The sequence below is a fragment of the Stegostoma tigrinum genome, chromosome 1 (assembly GCF_030684315.1).
Source record: "Stegostoma tigrinum isolate sSteTig4 chromosome 1, sSteTig4.hap1, whole genome shotgun sequence".
Classification (NCBI taxonomy): Eukaryota; Metazoa; Chordata; class Chondrichthyes; order Orectolobiformes; family Stegostomatidae; genus Stegostoma; species Stegostoma tigrinum.
In genome coordinates, this window is record NC_081354.1 from 59,610,447 (window position 1) to 59,625,656 (window position 15,210).

Below are 15,210 nucleotides of genomic sequence, written 5' to 3' on the forward strand. Positions count from 1 at the left end.
CCTTGTCCGCTTCACATTCCCCTCCAGCCCCACCACACCCAACACTTTGCCCTGCAACTGCAGGAAGTGCTACACCTGCCCCTACACCTCCCCCGTCACCCCCATCCCAGGCCCCAAGAAGACTTTCCACATCAAACAGATGTTCACCTGCTCATCTGCTAATGTGGTATACTGTATCCCGTTGTGGCCTCCTCTACATCGGGGAAACCAAATGGAGGCTTGGGGACCGCTTTGCAGAACACCTACGCTCGCTTCGCACTAAACAACTGCACCTCCCAGTCGTGAACCATTTCAACTCCCCCTCCCATTCCTCAGACGACATGTCCATCCTGGGCCTCCTGCAGTGCCACAACAGTGCCAACTGAAGGTTGCAGGAACAGCAACTCATTTTCCACTTGGGAACCCTGCAGCCCAATGGTATCAATATGGACTTCACAAGTTTTAAAATCTCCCCTCCCCCCACAGCATCCCAAAGCCAGCCCAGCTTGTGCCCACCTCCCTCACCTGTCCTTCCTCCCACCTATTCCCTCCTCCCACCTCAAGCTCCACCCCCATCTCCTACTTGCCAACGTCATCCCACCTCCGTGATCTGTCTGTCCTCCCTGGACGGTCCTATCTCCTCCCTACCTCGTCACCTACACCCACCTTTACTGGCTCCATCCCCGCCTCTTTGACATTTCTGTCTCCTCTCCACCTATCTTCTCCTTTATCCATCTTCTAGCCACCTCTCCGTCTCTCCCTATTTATTTCAGAAACCCCTTCTGCTTCCCCATTTCTGAAGATGGGTCTAGGCCTGAAACATCAGCCTTCCTGCTTCTCTGATGCTGCTTGGCCTGCTGTGTTCATCCAGCTCCACACCTTGTTATCTCTTCCTTATCACATACTTCCATTGCTACTTTTCTCAAGGCAAAGGGACCCACCCAAAGCTGGTAACCCAGCAGATTTAACTGGGTGAGCTGGTGGGACAATTTTGGTTGGGGAGGGGCTTGTTTCTGTGACTTGTAGAAGCACCCACCAAAATAATAAAACAGAGCTTGGTTTGCAGCAAACACAGAGGCCAAATAAATAGTCCTTTAACATATGATAGCGGAGCAGCGTGGTGAGATCATAGGGGCCACTTCTATTGATTGCCCAGTATTCAGGCAAGCCTGCAAATACGAATAAATCACAGCTGCCTGTTTTGGGCAGAAGACTCATTACATACTGAAATTAGTAATAATAGGTTTCAGTTCACACTTTTTGGTCATACAAGTCAGTTGATAGTGTACCATACGTACTTTGTCTATTTTTAGTGAGGGCTGAATAGACTATCCAGCATTCTTTAAAGGGCCGTACACAAATGAAAAAAAAAGTGCTACTCACAAAAATATTGCAGATCACCAGGATGTCTGTGTTTACCACCACGACCCTATCACCCAATGTCCACAGAACTGACTTGCCACTTCCAAGCCCAAGCAGTCTATTGGCTCATCCTGTGGTGTCACCTCAAAATTAAGATGAGGTGAGCATAGCGGGAACGGGGAACTGCTAGACAATCAACAGACTTAGGGGACTCCTGCACTATCTCACTTACTGTTTTTTTTCTTTCCCATTTTGTGTGAGGCTCATCAGAGGAATGAAGCAACAGTCCAGCTTGTAAAACTGTGAATGGGTCAACTGCAGACCTGTGTGTGTCCAAGCTGAGGACAGTTCATTTGCCTGGGCAGAGCACACTCAGTGTTCTTGGCCCTCTAGAGATAAACACCATCAGTGTTGCTTAACCAAACCTCCAAGGAGAATGGGCTGCACTGTAAGGTAGGCTCCCTCTAACCGAGCTGTGGAACCTCACGCTGCACCCAAACATTGTAGGAGGGAAAGGAAGAAGCAAACCTCTAGTGGAACACTGGTGGCCCAGGTAGTGCAAGCAGAATCTGATGTTTGTTGAACCATACTCAGAATGGCACTAAGTCTGTTTCCTCATGTTTCTATATAGCCCTTACTGTAACTCTCACACTATGAGGTCAGACATCAGTTTGTACACATAATGCTTGGCTTGTGAAGCTGCTGAACAGTGTGAGGACAATGGAACATCATATTTGGAAGGATCTCTAGAAATTGGGCACCATTTTCCCAGATGCACAGTCATTGGAGTGGCATCACTGATCTCAGTGGCCAAACTCTTGCTCAATTCAGTGATGGTCTTCCATGAACTGGTCAGCAATGTTTGATCCTGGAAGATGTAGAGTGCACAATGAGGCAATGTATAAGACCCCCTTTACAACTGTCATCTCCCTGTGGCCTCTAGCCTGAAGCTCATCAAACTGATTGCCTTGAACAACCTAACCACATAGACCTGGATGAAAAGTGCACATACCCCTGATGGATGTCTGTATATCTCCCGCACTGCACCAGTATTAACCCCTGGACTGCCCATTAACGAGCCACAGAGATAACTGTGATCCATGACCCAGAGTGCTGAGGCACAAACCTCTGGATTGAGTGCACCACAAGCAGACACCTGATTATTTCCAAGCCCCTGGACAGACTCTGGAGGCTGTCCTTGACTTACTGTTCTGGGACCCACTGAAAAATGGATATCAGACATTCAAAGCTGACTTTATGCTCCCTTCTAGCAGGTTTGAAGGTGTGGCTCCATGGACTTCACAGAAGACTACTTCGCTTAGACTTTGTAATAACTTTTTACTTGCTGCACATGCAGTGTGTTTGCCTGATGTGCTGCTGGCACATGGTGCAGTTATGAGATTGACATAGCAATGTGGCTTATGGCAAGATGTCAATTCCCTTGACTAAGGACTGCTGACCAGCTCAACAGCCTACCTGGCTCCATGGTGCCTGGCTCCATGACTGCACCAAAAGGCATGGCGTGGCATGATAAGGCAGGGCAGGGCAGGGCAAGGCAGGATTGCTATGAGCACCCCAGGTAGGTGCCAAGTGCATGAGCACAAAGAGAGAGAGCAAGCAGCCCTGAAATGCGGCCTGGTCCAGTCCGTGAGCTGGTTCCTTGTATGTAACTCGCCCTTGTAGCAGCATTCCAATGCTAGCTGTCAAAGCACCCTGAAGTGCACCTTTAAAGTGGAGAAATCTGCTGCAAGTGGATCAGAAAGGTTTCATAAGGGTTGTGAGAGGCTGGTATTTGTTGGATGGTGCCCTGAGATGCTGTTCGATCCTAAGCAACATGGAGAACATTTGAATCAAGCAGTGAGCTGAAGTCACCAGGTATCTGCTCTGATTTCCATGTTGTGATTTCACAACTTCTAACTTATTCCACACATTTGATACAATAGGAAGCTTAATATTAATGAGCTAAGTTATGGCATTAATATGGCATTTAACTAAGAATAATCCTTCTTAATTGGTACTTATCACTGCCTTGTGAGAAATTTGACTTACCTCTTGTTAAAAGCATAGACCATATAGAAAGTTAGAACGAGATGCTCTCGACGTCGAAATAGGCCTTGCTGGGCTTCTTGTCCAATTCTGCCACAAATTGTGTCATAGTCCACGTCACTCAGATGCCAATTTTCTTATATTGCTTTGTTAATTCACACCTTCTGGAATTGCAATAGCTGTGGAACATTGAGGCATGCCATATTTTTTAACATGGTAAAGGGTAATGTATATTTAGCTAAACAGCATGCCTCAAAATACTTCACATAACCAATCAATCTGAATTGCAGTTGTTGCATGGACGAAGACAGCTATTATTCTCCTCTGGTAAAGTTTCTTTTTTTATTGAAGTGTGTTGGCTGAAAGTGTAATATTAACCTGGATATCAACAAGCTTCCAGATTGTTCCTTTGTTCATTTTAAGGAGCAGTTTTCATCCATCTGAACAATTGAATTAGGTGGAGAAAATGACATTCCATCAAAAAGACAGCACTTCTGACAATTCAACACCTCACTCCATGCTCGATTGCAGTACCAACAAACAATACCTTTTATTCATTCATGTGACATGAGTGTGGCTGGCAAGGCTAGCAATTTTAACTGTGCAAACTCTGGTAATATAATTTAATCCACAACCTTCACAGGTGAGACTGCTAAACTGAGGCAAGCTGACTAAAGGAAATAAAAAGCAATACTTAAAATTCTAATACTTTCTTAATTTGTCTCTGTGGCTGCTGCATAAAGTCATGATGTCAAATATTCATCAATTTAAATAAATTACAGGTCACATAAAATTTAATTTTTTTCAAACATTTATTAACTATATATCAGAAAAGTGGTATCAAGCTCAAATTCCACATTCTGACCTTTCTGCGTGTGGAGAAATGACAAGTTGTGGAGCATAGCGAAATAGAAAATACTAGAGTTGATTATAATTTGCTATTCCTAGGGCACTTTTATAGATTTCGGGAAGGAGCTCGTGTATTTTCTAGCAGACCTTTCATCATGTCTCATATAATGGAACATATCAGAAGTTGCTGTAATCTGATCTGACTAGGACCAACTGTTCTGCGGCAGCTAATAATGTATTTATACAGCACCTCCTAATGCAGTGCTGATTACACTGTCCACTTCCATCACTTTAGACTGGGAAGCAGCAGAGAAAGCTCAAAAAGCATGTTAAATTGAAGTGCTATTAGTCAGTCTTTGACTGAGGTCTCTTTCTACCGATTAAGAAAAGCTGATTATTCAGATCCTTTAATTGAATAAACGTACTAGTGCTATCAGAATTTGTCCAATAAGACAAAAGGTATATTTAATCTGTTCTTTTCTGGCTGATATTTTCATTCAGTTCTATATACAGTGTAAAATTTTTTGAAGATCCTGTTTTTAGCATATGTGTCCTTTTTTGTACTTTGGTGTTTTGTTGCCATTATTTCAGTATTTCTCTGTTATTTCAGTCTTGCTAGAAACTATTGAATCAATACTCCAGTATGGAAGTAACATAAAACTGCAATCACAACAACCATTGTATTCCATAGTGCCTTTGAACATAATAAAATATTTCAAATGTTTCACGGGAGCATTATAAAGTAAAATTGAACACCAAACTACATGAGATGATGCTGTGAAAGCTAATCAAACACTTGGTCAAAGACATATATTTAAAAGAGAGTTTAAAGGAGAAAAGAGAAGAAGAGAAGCTTAATTAGTGAATTCCTGAATTTTGGGTCGTGATAGCCAAAGCTAGAGCTGCCATGGCGAGTGCAATTAAAACTGGAAGAGTTGCAGAGTCCAAAATTACAGAACCATAAGTAACTAGAAGTGGTTGGAGTGGATAGGAAAGCTGGGGCCATCAATAGATTTAAAAATAAGGGTGCAAATTTTAAAAGTGAGGCCTTATTTGACTGGGAATCAATGTAGGTTACCAAGCACAGTGGTGATGGGTAATGGGACTAGAAGTGAGTTAAGGTGTAGGCATAGAGATTTGGATGATTTCAAGTTTACAGGGGATAGATTATGGGAGACTGACAGAAATATATTTAAATAATCAAGTCTGGAGGTAAGAGGGCGTAAAGGAAAGTTTCACCATTTAAAGAGCTGAGGGACGAACTGAAGCAAGGTGGAAGTAGGTGGTCTTAGTAACAGCGCAGATGCATGGTCAAAAGCTCAAGCTGCGATCAAAAATGATACCAAGCTAGCAAGCATCCTGGTTCAGTATCAGATGTCTGCCAGGGAAATATTTAGGGCTGATGACTAGAGAACAGAGTTATGGCAAGGACAAAGAAAATTAATTTGCACAATCAAATATTTAGTTGGAAGGAATTTGTGCACATCCAGTACAGATGTTTGACAATTTGGCGATAGTTACATGGTCAGGAAAGGTGGTGGTGAAGTGAATCAGGGTGTCATCAGCATACGTATCGAACCTAACACTGTATTTGTTAAATCATGACCAACATCTTGGTCAACGAACACATGATTATGATTCTTATTAGCATAATTTCAGTAGATGTGTTTGCTTAGCTGCCACAACAATGCCTCATGTAATTTGGCACTTAAACTTACACTATTTACATTTATTAATTAAAAAGTGCAATTTAAAGTTTGCTGGATCTTTTCAAATGCAGAACATTTAAAGAAATAGCAGGTTATTTCATTTAACAAGAATTGGCACAGGTTATTGACAATTTGCAACTTGCAGTTAATTGCATGTTCCTCCTGACTGAACTTATCTCCTTTGAAATACAGGATCTGGTCACTGACCTTAAGGAGAAATTATCTGACCATTTCAAAGAGGTGATGGTGGGTCTGATGTATCCACCAGCCTTTTTTGATGCTCATGAACTGCGACATGCTATGAAGGTACAGTATAAATACTTCTGCATTTTTGTGAAATTGCATCATGGAAAGATTGTTATTTTATAACAGCTCTTAACAGAATTACTTATTTAGCAGGATATTTACACTGAAATATATGATCTAATAGTTCATTGGACTGGACTGTTTAAAAGGTGTTTCTGTAGCAAGATCAGACACTAACAGAACTTTCTTTTTTGGATTGTGTAAAATGACATTTACAATTAAAATTACAAATCTTTCCAACCCTAAATGGACTGATATTCTTTAACTATTTCCAATTACATTCTTTGAGTGAATATCTGCTCTCCTATTCAAATATTCCAATCCCTTATTTGCATTTGTGTGGTTACAGAATTAGGGAGATGAGAGTGGAGGAAGATGACTGCATTGCCATGACAAAATAAAGAGATGTAGGGATGCAGCCTTGAATTTTAGGATTGAGGTCTGACTTCCGAAATCCTTCAGAAATAATGGGCCCTCCAGTACCAAAGTCACAATCTTGAACAAAGGCTAGAATTTTGTTGTCAGAATTGGAGGTTTCACCAGCTGACTGAAGAGCAAGAAATGACCCGCATTTCCTCCCTTTGGGAAATCCCACCAAGACAGAAGCCAATCAAGCAGTAGCAAGGCTAGCAGGCAAGCTTTTCCCTTGAATCAGGACCCTGCTAGCTTTCACCTACAGAATGCTAGTGGTTGATCAGAGGCCAACTGCTCTTGACCTCAGCAGTATCACTGGGAAGACTGTTGCTGCTGCCCAAATGCCAAGCTCTGAAGCCCTGAATGTCTGTGTGTGTGTTGTGTAGGTCAGTGGTGTGGGGAGGGTGGAGGTTTGGTTTCAGGAGTTGGAAACTATGGGAGAAGAGAGTCTAGGGCTTTTTCACCCAGAACCTAATCCGAGCGGAGGTGTGAAGGCATAGAGGTTTAGATACACCATCATCCCACCTAATTATGTGCCAATCTCACCTCCAAGTTGTTGACCAGCAGGAGACATGATTCTGGAACAAAAACAGAAGTTGCTGGAAAAGCTCAGCAAGGCTTGCAGCACTTGTGAAGAAAAAAATCAGTTAGCGTTTCAGGTCTGATGACATAGTGGAGAAATGATCCTGCCTGCTATTTTCCTTAATTTCCTTCCTCAACCCCACCCAAGGCACTTAATCAAATAACTCAAGTCATCTAATGCCCAAAACTAACCACAATGAATGCAGGTGATCTCAACTAGCGGTCAAGGCTGGGTTTCAAATTATTATTCCTGCGATGATTCCCAAAAGTTCAATCATAAGAACTCGTGCTTTGGATGAAGCTGTAAAAACATTCAAGTTTTGAACTTACTGCATCAAAAGAATATTTATATTAAACATAAATTTATCTAAGAAGGAGACTTAGATCTTCCAAAGTTGAATGAGATTTCAATGAGAAGGCTACGGTCGCCATTTAAGTTACAGGGATAACAACTTCTATTTTCTATACTCTGCACTATTTGATTTTATGTGCTTGGAATTATAAGGGTAATTTTTCAACTTTGCACTTCCAACAGGAACTTTTGCTTGTTGTCATTGTATACCAGAAATTCAGGTGCCTTTAATTTAGTTTAAATGGTTAGTATATGAATGCCCAATGTTTCTGCTATGTGTTTCCAATAGGTGAGTCTAAAGCATGATCAATAATTGGCTTCTCATAATGAAGAGCTCACATAATTTTAACTTGTATAATTGTTACTCCTCATTTGGGTAGCACACTGGAAATTAAGCCCTGCTATTTCCAGAGTTATCACTAAGATAAAGCATTCAAAAGTATGAAAAATAGCCAATTTATCAGGCTTTCAAATCAAGTTTGACAGAAGGCATAGACCATAGATCTTCAGTCTCCAGACACTTCCACTTATTTGTAAAAGGCACTTAGTAACTGGTTTAAGAGATAACAAGGTGTGGAGCTGGATGAACACAGCAGGCCAAGCAGCATCAGAGGAGTAGGAAAGCTGATGTTTCAGGCCTAGACCATTCTTCAGAAAATCCTACGATCCCTAGAAACTGGTTTACACTGATAAAATCATTGATTTATTAATTAAATGACACAGGTTATAGGAATTGATAGGGGATATAAATTGGATATGTTCAGGGTATCAGATTCTTTTTCCTACAGAGCAGAATCACAGCTCTTTACTTTTCAAGATCTGACTGCTTCTGCTCAACCATCCATAACCATATACCGTTCGGATACCTGGAAGCCAATGATACATTTGTTGCCAGGCAGAAGGCCTTTGTGTTCAATAAGTGGTCACTAGCTCACAGACCAATCACCTCCGTGTTACTGACTAAATCTCTATTCATACACAGCCCCTGTCTGTAACTAGCCTTCCCCTACTGCTTAAACAAGCCATGACGTGGAGGTGCTAGGGTTGGACCGGAGTGGACGAAGTCAGAAGTCACACACACCAGGTTATAGTCCAACAGGTTTATTTGAAATCACAAGTTTTCAAAAGTGCTGTTCCTTTGTCAGGTGATGTGGTGAAGACAAGCAGTGTCTAAACAGCACTTAGAATTGGTGTCAAATTATCTGTTTTATAAAATGGCAGTAATCTTTCAACAATCTATGGCTTTAAAACCAATTTTTATCCCTTTTCAGTCTGCTATCAAAAACACGCAGAAAACATTATATGCTTTAAGATTACGCATCAATTTTCACTCCCACTTTGAGAGTGCAGAGGAAGGACACTTCCCACCTCTGCACCACTGACCGAGAAAAAAACTGACTCGGAAGTTCAGATCTTAATTTTAGGTCCCATATGTCCATGGAAGTGGTTGACCCCAAAAGTACAGTCATTTTGAATTGCAGATGGGGGTTAGGTGCATGGCTTTTCTCCTCAGGACCACAGCAGCAAGGTAAAACCAAAAACAGTCCTCTTCCCTTCACTTATCATACCCTACTGGTTAGACTTACACACCATACCCATCCAGGATAATCCACACAACCACCTCTTTGCCACTCTATGTCCCTCCACTCACCCTATGCCCCCATATATTTGTAATGCCACCCTATGCCCAAAACCTTCCCTATAGCCCCCATATGTTCTGGACACAAAGTCATAATCACTTATTTTCCCTGTGCCAACTTATACCCAGCCCCCATGTTCCCCTTACCCTCTGCACCAACCTCTCTTCTGATGTGTTCTTCTACAGGTTCTCATGAGTTTGTACACATTGTAGGAACATTCGTATCTCGTTTAACAATAGAAGGATACCTGACACCATCCCTCCTGAAGAATTCCAGTAGCCTCCCACTAACCTCCCCAAAGATGCTTTGCAAACCTCCAAATGTGCCCCTGAGCCACAGACAAGAAATAACTTGCCACTCCAAAGAGATATCTGAGGTATCACTTGGCTATCTAAGAAAATGCACAAACAACAGACCTGCTTTGCTGTGCAGACAGTTTCCACACTGTGGATATATCAAAATCAAATTTGAAAAGAGATTACCTAAATAGCCAGCTACCCCCATGAACTATGCTTCCCTATAACCCCACGCATGGACTCTGGCGCACCCTCAACCTCAACTCCATGAAAACTGATGTGTGGTATATCAGAAAATTCCAGCTTTCTCCCCTGAAGATAACGAACAGGGAAATTTATTTTCATAAAAACAAGCAGTCCACTTCCCTCGTGGATTGTCTTTCAGAAGGGGTTCTAGGTATCTGCACATTTAGGATTTTGCACTAATTTGACTGCTTCTTGCAGCAAGAATCCTACATAAATAGACCCACAGGTTGTTCCAGTCAATGACCATGGAACACTCCATGTAGTCATTGTAAAATCAACTCTTATATAAAAAGGCCAATCTGCAGGATTTGGGATTTTCTGTTGGGCCTAGTGATGCCTCTCAAAGTTGCCTTTAGCAGCACATTTTACACACCTCCCAAAGATGTGCCCCTTGATATATATATGCACTCTTAGTTATGACAATTTCTGGATCCTTGGAAATTCACATGATATCTATCTTCACATATTGAATGTGGTTACTGCCCTGCCACACTAATCAGAATGAGATCTCAGTTATTTCATGTAATCTTACATAGGTGAATAACTGTAACAACTCAATGGTAGTTAATTGCTTAGCAGGGCACAGGTGCAACACCTCTGGAAGTTCAAGGTCACCCTTGTGCATTTGCTCACAGAGACCTAGCTCAAATGCCTGTTCTCTTGATCAGGGAGTAAGTTGTACCCTGGCAGGGACATTAGGTTGCAGCATAAACCAGAGCCCATCTGCTGTGCTGTATGGATTGAAAATGTATGATTAGTTATCGCTTAGAGGAGTAGAGCGAGTAACCATGCATTACAGCGCTGCACAGCAGCTGAATGGTGATTTAAAAAGCTATTTCATATTATTAGTTGTGTTATGTTGCAGAGTTGATATTTCACCCTGGCTCTGTGACTCAATGTTGCAATAAATTCTAATTTGACAGAGAGCCCTGGTGAATTTAATTCAATGCCACTAATTAAATTTCCAAGATGATGTTAAAAAATCTAATTGGTAGGTGGAAAAACATTGAAATCATTTACAAAAATTCCATTAGGTTCCTTCCACTAGATTCAAGGTCACATTCAGTTTAAACAGTTTTCCTCTCCTCATTATGATATTAGGAACTTGTTGATTGTCATTGATTGTCTAAGGCCATCTTTGATGATATTTGCAGCTTAAAAAGGCAACAGTGCCCAAGGTATTGTTAGATTTAGCAACAGGGAAATCGAGAATTATGGAGATGTTGGTACACTAATATGACTGTTTTTCAGATCCTGTATTCTGACAAATGAGTTTGTTTTCAAAATGTTAACACACTAGAAAATAAAAAATTGCATTGTCAAAGTCTATGTTCCTGCAGATACTGCACCTGGCATAGAAATGAAAAACTTGTCCCTTGGAGGTTAAACATTGCAGACCAGCTACCTGAAAAGTCGACAGTAAAATGACAGTTCCCCTACAATATTAGGCGCACTTGGGATGTTAAAACAGGGACTTCCTTGATTCACGGAATTACTGAAATAAATGGAAACTTGCATTTCCAAAGGGCCTTTCATTATACAACCAATGAAATAAACCAATGTACTGTAAGAAATGCAATAATCATTTAAAGATTATAATGTATATGTGTAAAGGAGCCTTGCTGAATTTTCTCCATTTGCACTCTCACCTGGATTGCCAATATTCGCTGTGCCCGGCAATTTCTTGGCATGACGATTTATCTCTATGCTAATAACATAGATATTGTTAGACTACGCATACTCATTTGGGAGAGATATGAATTATACTATCTGCTCTCTCATTCTATTTGCTAAAATGAGAGCTTTGGGCATATGTAGTGCTTCAATCCCTAACTGGTTAATTTTTAACCATGAGCTATATTAGTGCATCTAAGCATTCTTGCAATTTAACTTTGCACTGGCTGTACTTTCAAAGCCCCAGAGATTAGGATTAATTAAGGTGATCTCATACTATTTTGCTTCAGTGCACTTAGGAATCAGGCCATCCCCTGACTATTTCAACTCACAACCACTTTCTCATCGATGCAATCTCAAAACCACTTTGCATCAAGATGAAAGTGATGTTATTGTGTCACAATATATGGACCTAATTCAGGCCAGAATGTAGCTGATGATTTGACAGCAAGGATGTATATATTGTCAATTCCTGTTATGTTGTGAAGCTACACAACATAGCTTCGTGTACAATTAATTTTACAATTGTCCACTTCAGAGGGTTTGAATTGGGAATGCAAATTATAAATTTACACAATAAGATGAATATATTTCATGCATTATTATTGAGGGGTGATGACATAGTGGCAATGTCATTGCACTAATGGTTCAAAACTCCAGTTGAATGTTCTGGGGACATGGCTTCAAATCCCAAAATGACAGTTGGTGGAATTTGAATTCAGTAATAACCTGAAACAAAAAAACTAGCCCAATGGTGACTATGTAACCATTATGGTTGTCACAAAAACACATTTTGTTCACTAATGTCCTTTAGGGAAGTAAATCTGCCAACCTAACTTAGTCATATGACTCCAAGCCTACAGCAATATGGTTAATTCCCAACAGCCCTCTGGGCAATTTGGGATGAGCAATAAATGCTGATCTAGTCAGTGATACCCACATCCTGTGAATGAATAGTAAATCTGAAACTCACAAATGATGTGGCTTTGAAATGTTAGATTTAAATCTGCTCCTTAAAGAAGAGATTGAAGACCTCTGTACTATTTAAGTTATCTACTCTTGCATCTTTCCTGAGATAAAAATGATTAATCTCTTTGTCTAGTCTCAAAACTTTTCCAGGGAACAATATGAGAAACCAAACCAGGCATGTACATATTCAAAGTATTATTACATACAAGATAATGTCTATGCAATTAGAAAAAATTATTGCCACTTGTACAAATTGCAATATTTAATAGCATATTCATCCTTTCATGTTATAAATTGTATTTGTTTCAACATCAGATTAATGTAATTCAATTTGTGGCAGTCATTTTATGAACTGCTTTGTTCTTTTAAATGTAGGGTGTGGGCACAGATGAAAACTGTTTAATTGAGATTCTTGCCTCAAGAACCAACAGTGAGATCTACGCAATCAATGAAGTCTACATGATGCGTAATGCAACTTTTATAATTCCATTCAAGTTTTAAAATGACTGTCAGTTTAGTTTTACAGAAATTAAGATGGTGATTTGTTTTACTTTTGCATCTTGGAATGTGAGTGATGCTGGCCCTGTCATACTTTCTCCCTGCTTAGTTGTCCTAGAAGTGGGCTTTCTGCTTGAAAAGCTGAAATTCACGTTGTGATGGTACTTCCACATGCTGTTAGATGGAGAATTCCAGGATTCTGAGCAACAGCAATGAAGGAATGGCCATATTTGTCCAACTTAGTTTTGTTCCTTGGAAGCAATTTGGAAGGTGATAATGTTCCATTGAAATTGTTGCTCTTGCCCTTCTACATAATAAAAGTTGCATGACAGGAAAATTGTATTGAAATAAGTTTGATGAATTGCTGTAGTGCACCCTATGGATCATACATACCGCAACACAGTCCACTGTTGATAGACAACGATGGATATTGTGTCGAACCAAAAATCAAGGTTATAAATGACATAATTTAAGATTTTGCAGTTGCACACCTTGGAGAGTTCACTTAAAGATTTTCTTACTAAGGCCTTACTGTAATTCATAAATTACAATGTTTAAAAATTATGGTGCTTCCAGTATTTTAACGTTGGGACTCGGTGGGTGTGGTCTGCTTTAGAATATGGGGAAATATGGAATACAGTGCCAATGAGCTTTGCAACATTCTCTACATAGGACAGGATGTACCCTGGGATTGTGGTGGAAACTGGCAGATGTGATAAATGCTTTTGGATGTTTTACTACCTTAAGCATGCTATAAAAATGCAGATTTATGTCATTATCATTCCAAGGAAATAATTATGGCAGTCTCTGAGTAGTTCACGGGCAACGGGCCTCAAATGTTAGTGAGAAAGACTTGAAAAGATCAACTGAGATGAAAATACTCAGGCTCTGTCCTCCTCTGATGTTTGGGTTATTGTTGATAAATTCATCTGTGATTCTTTTTCTTATTACTGAACATTAGTACCAACATAACTAATTATTAACAGTGCCTTATCCACCATAGACTCTGTTAAAATATATATTTCACACAGCTAATAACAAGTACACTTGCTGTTTTGCTTTTAGAATTTGGTGTACCACTCCAAGAGGACATTGATTCAGAAACATCTGGGCACTTCAGGGATGCCCTAATGATACTTGCACAGGTATCTTGACACTTACTTCAGTTTGTTATTTTGGGAAATAAGTGTACTGACATGATAGGAAAAGCACTAACTATAACCAAGTAGCAACTTTGATGACATCTTAGATTGACCCAAAAATTTGGAAATAAGCTAAACATAATATGCCTGTGGGCTTTGCCTCCAGCAGGATGTGACAATGCTTATAGGATCCTTCATAGCAGAAGAAACTAGATGTGAACAATATGGTACTGAAAGATCTAGATGCTGTTTATTATAGCTGACTATGGTGTAGAAATAATTGTAAACATTCATGATCACCTAAGTGGTTCGGCTAGGATTATACCATTCAGTTACAGAAAAAGACTATGCTTCGAGTAGTGTGCTATACTTCAAGTGATTCCAGTAAGAACTGGTGTCTAGGACATTGCTACCCTCAGGTATGATACAGTGATGATATCATGACTGTGTCTTTTAAAGTTATACTGATATATTGTGTCTCTTAAATGTATACTTACCGTGAAAGGAAATGCAATATCCATAACGCTCAAGCAGACATTCTTATGATTTTTGTTATTTTGATTCGAATATTTGAAATTAAGTTAAATTTTATTGACTGAATCTTACTTTTTTGGTTCTGTGAGATGTGTTGAATTTTTAAGGATTTTTATCATGAGGCCCAGCAGACTTTCTCATCACATTAACTACCCACTGTCTCCGTGACTCCCTTGTTCGCTCCACACTGCCCTCCAACCCCACCACACCTGGCACCTTCCCCTGCAACCACAGGAAGTGCTACACTTGCCCCCACACCTCCTCCTCACCCCTATCCCAGGCCCCAAGATGACTTTCCATATTAAGCAGAGGTTCACCTGCACATCTGCCAATGTGGTGTACTGTATCCATTGTACCCGGTATGGCGTCCTCTACATTGGGGAAACCAAGCGGAGGCTTGGGGACCGCTTTGCAGAACACCTCCGCTTGGTTCGCAATAAACAACTGCACCTCCCAGTCGTGAACCATTTCCACTCCCCCTCCCATTCTTTAGATGACATGTCCATCATGGGCCTCCTGCAGTGCCACAATGATGCCACCTGAAGGTTGCAGGAACAGCAACTCATATTCCGCTTGGGAACCCTGCAGCCCAATGGTATCAATGTGGACTTC

At 40.5% G+C, this 15,210-nt stretch overlaps 1 protein-coding gene across 1 annotated transcript in view; it reads left to right on the top strand.

Moving 5' to 3' along the window:
- Positions 1-15,210, top strand: part of LOC125455322 (annexin A10-like) — an 87,597-nt gene that overhangs the window by 39,160 nt on the left and 33,227 nt on the right. The window contains exons 4-6 of the mRNA XM_048537102.1: positions 6,138-6,251; positions 12,800-12,890; positions 13,988-14,067. Of these exons, the coding sequence (XP_048393059.1) occupies positions 6,138-6,251; positions 12,800-12,890; positions 13,988-14,067 (285 nt within the window). The remainder of the gene's footprint in view (positions 1-6,137; positions 6,252-12,799; positions 12,891-13,987; positions 14,068-15,210) is intronic.